At 36.7% G+C, this 5783-nt stretch overlaps 1 protein-coding gene across 1 annotated transcript in view; it reads right to left on the bottom strand.

Moving 5' to 3' along the window:
* Window positions 1-3643: 3643 nt before the first annotated feature.
* The window catches only part of LOC102296565 (calpain-1 catalytic subunit-like), a 14506-nt gene continuing 12366 nt past the window's right edge, over window positions 3644-5783 (bottom strand). Inside the window, exons 17-22 of the mRNA XM_042220757.1 lie at window positions 5693-5754; window positions 5419-5487; window positions 5238-5316; window positions 4347-4463; window positions 4123-4175; window positions 3644-3992 (exon numbers count right to left, since the gene is read on the bottom strand). Coding sequence (XP_042076691.1) covers window positions 3966-3992; window positions 4123-4175; window positions 4347-4463; window positions 5238-5316; window positions 5419-5487; window positions 5693-5754 — 407 coding nt within the window. The 3' untranslated portion in view covers window positions 3644-3965. The remainder of the gene's footprint in view (window positions 3993-4122; window positions 4176-4346; window positions 4464-5237; window positions 5317-5418; window positions 5488-5692; window positions 5755-5783) is intronic.

The following is a 5783-nucleotide window of genomic DNA, read 5'->3' as shown; positions in this document are numbered from 1 at the left end:
CAGTGTGTGAATGGGTGGATGACTGGATGTGTAAAGCGCTTTGGGGTCCTTAGGGACTAGTAAAGCGCTATACAAATACAGGCCATTTACCATTTTCCTTGTGTAAAAACTCCCCAGTGAGCATGAGCCACCTTTACTGAAACTCTAATAATTTCCAGCATAAATTTACTTACACCAGTAGCCTTGCTAAATGTTTGTAAATAATCCAAGACAGTACCAAGAGTTTCCCCTCTCAAGCATTTCAGAAGGTACAAAGGGAATGTTAATCCACAACACTGTAGTGAAATTAACAGGAAACACATATTCCCAGTATGTCAGCATTTCTTCAATGGTTCCCTGTTAAATCTTGAGTTAAATTTTAAAAACTTTCACTTACATATAAAAGTCCTAAATACTCAAACCCTGTGATATCTTACACACCTCAAATACCATGTTAACTTAATAAAGAACTTTCATCCTCCACTGCAGACTTACTTGCTGCTTGTAGAGAAACGCTGTCTGCTTTTGAGATTAGTCTTATGCTGTTATAGGCTCAGGATTCTGCTGAGCTTCCCATGATGCTCTTAACATTTATTCTCACCTGTTTTCAACTCCCCAGACACTTACATACCACTGCTACATGTCATTAAAGTTTGGTTTGTCTTTTCTCTCACATGGCATGCGAATGGTCTTTGTCTTCGTCCCTTATGCTTTCCTTTTTCTACACTCAGCAGTGGGTGATGACATTAAAAAGGAAGTTTTCCTTCCCACCTTTGCTACCTTTATCCATATTAGATCATCCTCTCAAATGGGCGGAGAGACCAGTCAATGGCCCACTGGTAACTGGCAGTTGCTAGGGAAAAGGGTGTATTCTGGCACCGGCTGGTGATAACATTGTTTGCAAAGAGATATATAACGTTGCACTGAAAATCTCCTTGTGATTGCTTTGATTGCTAGCAGGCTTCCACAAATACCAGTCATTTTCATGGAAGCAGCAGTGAAACTGTGAAAAAGGGAATTAGTGTTGGGGTTGTTATTCAAAAAATAATGTATTACACATTGGTCATTATCCTAAGTCTTGCTGCTGGGCTGGTCTCGGCATTGACTTAGTTTTATCATCACTTTGGATCCTTGGGTTACTTTGTGTTAGCATGCTAGTGTCCTATAGAGTCCTTTTGTGCAATAAAAATAAAAGTACTTTCTATACTATTTTCCTCCTGTAACACTTGGTTGTCCATTGGTTGCGGCAGCAGGATACAATTTTTATTTTGAAAAGTTGTATCCTACTGCTTTCTCTGTGTCCACTTTGGATTGGAATTTCTTGGACGTTTCTTATTACAGCTCAGAGAGTAAGTAGCGAGTTTCTGCAGACAAGTTGGCATCTTTTGTGCAAACTACCGGTGGCAACCTGCTTGTGAATAAAAGCATCACAAGGCCAGCAGCAACAAGTACCATCTAGCAGCCACCAGTTAATCTATGCTTTCACTTCAGTTAGTTACTAAATTTCAAGAACTTTGAAAGTTTCTTCAAGTGCAACATAGAAAAAAAACAATCAAACAGAAAAATAAAGGTTCTCGTTAGGGTCTCACATAATAATAAAGCAAGACTTCTCTCAGTTCAGAGGATAAATTCATCAAGTTACTGGCCTGAGAAAAAGCCAATTAATGGTACACAACATTAACATTTCCGAGTTCAAGCAGCAGACACAACTGAGCATCACCAGCTCTGAGATACATACAATCAAAGAAACCATTACTGAGGGAGACCAAGAAGGAGGATCAAACTGCTTTGTTAAACACACACACCCACACACACACACACACACACACACAGATCCCAACAGTGTGTGAATGGATGTTTGCTTTACAGCATTTTCACACATCTGCTTTATAAATAGTGGAACAATTATTTGCTTCACAGAAGGAACAAGACTTACAGCAAAACAAAGGCTCTGTGAGGGCTACTGGCCTGAAACACACCTTTTTTGGGTTGGGGTATAGCATGAAGGCAAATCCACTTCCTCCTGGGTTGTTGGAATAACTCCAGGTGATGAGCTCATGAAGGTCCTGTAGAGAATAAACATGAATGAATGAGTTAAATGGTAGAGGTGGAGTACACCTTGGACTGGTCACCTGGCAAGAAACTTTTTATATATTTTTTAAATTTCTAAAGCATTCAAAGTGATAGAGGGAAGTAACCATAAAAGTGTCTAGGTAAGAAAAAAAAAAGTTGTCAAAGAAAACTCAAAGACGGCAAATCTACATATAAAATACAATTTTATTAAAAAAATGTAACTTTACCGGCAGCTATGCAGCTAAATATATAAAAACCCACAAGACAAATTTTTTTTAAAGGTCCCAGATGCTGGAAAAAAGAGAATTGCTGAAGATCACAAAGAAAATGCTTTATTCAAAGAAGGAGAACGCAACCTCTCACTATTAGCTTAGGATTGAAACTGACCCAATGAAGTTTTCTGCTTCCTTTCCCCAATATAAAAGGAATTTTAAAAAGCAGCTGATATAGAAAAATACATATAAAAACAAATGTACAGTTAAATGTGACATTTTTTTCTTTGAATTTCCATTTTCCTAGATTTTTTTAAATTTATTTACTTATCAGTTTAATTTCCCATCCACTTCATTCATTTTTGATTCATACAGTAGTCCCATGTCATTCACTAACATCTGTATTTTGTTTCTATTAAAACTAGAGATGGACCGATCTGATATTAAGTATTGGTATCAGTCCAATACTGACCTAAATTACTGGATCGGATATCAGAGAGAAATCGGAGAGAAATCAAAAATGTAATCCGATCCATTAAATATCACATAACTCAGCTCATAACCTTAGCACGTCGAGCAGTATGCGTGACGTGATAGAGTGGCTGTGGCGTGCGAGACCTCTTGGTGGTCTGGTTGAGTGTTTGGAGCCTCGCTACCAAACCAGCATTTCATCTCCAAGAAAGTTATCCCAGAGAGAAGTAAAGCAAGTGTGTAAATTCATCTCTGAATGTTTGTACAGCATTCCCACATTAAGCCCTGCCTCTTCTGCAGGGGCGGGTGTAGCAAAATTTAGCCAGGGGGCCGATAGGGCATTAACAGGAAAAGGGGGGCACAAAAACATACTTTTCTTTCTTATTCTCAGTTAAAATGTCTAGCTTTTAATAAATAACTATCTGAATCTTACACCCAAAGTTTTAATCTGATGTAAAATGTATAGAAGTCCATTACTGTATATAGTAACTATTAAGTCTAATATACCCTAGGAAGCTACTTTTTTCCTTTGGGAAGGTTCCATCTGTGCAGTCTGCAAATTTGTTGAAGAAAGATGTTAAGCATCATGAGGTGGAGGTTGGGGGTGCTTCCCTTTTTTTTTTTTTGCTGGGAGTTGGCAACCCTATTAGTTAGGTTGCTTAATATTTCCGCTAAGTGCTCTTTAAACTACCAGAATAAGGAGGATGGAGTAGGTTTAAGTTTATTAGATTGATCAGTTTTGCTGAACTATGAAATATTTTGGGTGCAGTGTATTTTTTGCATACAGGTTTAACAGAATAGCTTTATTTTTTATTTTTTTTTAAACTTCAGTATGAACTTATACAAAACACAGCAAGATATTAAAAAACAGTTTTATTGATTAAAAAATACACTATATCGGATTCATATCGGTATCGGCAGATATCCAAATTTATGATATCGGTATCGGTATCGGACATACAAAAGTGGTATGTGCCATCTCTAATTCAAACACAGATTGACAAGTTTGCAATACTATTTATAAATAAAAAGCAGTTATTCAGTCATTGACATAATATGCAGAGAGGCATATGGTTTACAGCTTTAAATGTTAGTGTTTGTTATAGTTTCACATTATTGTGTTTAGTTGTTTCAAAGTAATAAAGTGTTATAGCTAATTCACAGAAAACAAGTTTTTGAAATATCTTCTTGTGTTTTCCAGATGAAACGTGCATCTGTCTTTCAGCTGGCTTAAGTGTACATGGAAACGTACATCCACTGAAAATAAGACAGAGATTATTTATTAACAACATTTAAGTATCACCATTTAAACGAATGCATTTTCTTTGTATAAATATTTATATTTATTTATTCGTTTGCTCTGTCAGCACTAAAGTGACTTTATTACCTCTGACTCCTTGAGATGAATGGATTTTCCATCAGACAACTGTTTGAAGATTTCTGTTGAAGAACACAACTTTGAGTTTAAACTGTACAAATCATGAACCTTAATCAAATCTTAGAAGCGAGAAAGATGTTTTCCACTGAAAAAACTTTTCATTCTCACTGCATGAGATTTATTTTCAGCTATCTACACATCTACTGTTGTTATTTCTTCTCGGCTTCACTTACTCTTCATGCAGTCCAAGCGAATCATGAGATTGATGAAGCACTCCAGTGCCATGTGTCCAGAGGAGGCGCCATAGCGCAGAGCCATCAGACTGAGCATGTCATCTGAAACCTTCATTCCTGAAGAACACACACAGTCAGACTTCAGGAGGAGTTTGCTTATCTATCCATCTATCTAATTGCATTATTAAGCTGGTATGAAATCCCATGCCATTTGTGAGGATGACAGACAATAGTCACAATATTCAGCCATGTGCAAAGTCATAAGGATGACCTGACATCAAGAGTAAGTAAGTAGGATGTGGGCAAACAGCTGGACTCGGGATCATCTAATCTTGCCATCAGGCTTTAAATATGTTTGGAAAACAATCTCATCCAGCTCCAAAGGAGCTATTCAGGGCTTTGGTTGTTTCATGGGATGGGTAGTGTACAGGGAGGGAGGTTCTCTTGAACCTGTCCTGTCTGGCTGATGCAAATAAAGCAGAAGTCACAGATAAAGGTATATTTTGCCTAACCAGATAATAAGGACAAGGGGAGCAGGTATTTGCAGATATTAGGAACCCTCATTTCCCCTCATCCAAATGCACCAGGAAGTGGTTTGTGTGCTTGTAACTTTATGATGATAATTTTTATCCAAAATTAACATGTTTACTGTGACGTTTACAATATCATCTATATAATGAATATATATTAATTATACAATACTATACTAAAATTCTTGTATTTTTTCTAATGATAATTTATGCAGTTAAACTATAATCTAGAATTTTATTACATAATTTAATGTGATTCAGTGTTGCAGTATGAAGCACAGAATAGTTTTTTTTGTTCATACTATTTATATTTGAACATATTACATTTATATTAAATGTACTGAATCCTTGTCTGATATACCTGAAGCTACAAATGCATTCCTCAGCTCACTCAGTGACAGCGTTCCTGTTTTTGAAACGTCGGTGAGGAAGAAAGTCTCCTGATAAGAGAAGAAAAAAAAAAGAAACTGTGATCAGGGAAAATCTTCACATCTATAGCAGATGTATTGATATATGTTTTAAGGCTGTTTTTTTCCCTTTACCTTGTACTTGGTGACCTTGTTCCACAGACGGACGAATTCCTCACTGTTTAGTTTGCCTGTGATCGATGTCTTTTAAAACCCACATTAAGGTAGCAAAGGGACAAATCTTAGTCTGGTTTTTCAGATGAGTAATGCTGGTTATATCAACAGAGAAGCACTCAGGTTTGCTTACATATAGACTTCTGCAATTGTTACTTTTCAACAGCTCAAAAAGGCAAACTACAAAGTTTCTTAATCTGCTTTTTCCAGTATCACATGTATTATAACAGGATACATCCATTAGAGCCACCATGCTGCGACAGGCATCAAGGCTGAACCCTCCAGATTTCATTTCTCCTAAATAAAACAGAGTTGAATTAGCAAAG

Source organism: Haplochromis burtoni, unplaced genomic scaffold (genome assembly GCF_018398535.1).
Source record: "Haplochromis burtoni strain Fernald_Lab_line unplaced genomic scaffold, NCSU_Asbu1 Contig_55, whole genome shotgun sequence".
NCBI lineage: Eukaryota > Metazoa > Chordata > Actinopteri > Cichliformes > Cichlidae > Haplochromis > Haplochromis burtoni.
Note: the sequence above shows the minus strand (reverse complement) of the source record. Positions and strands in the feature narration are given on the sequence as shown.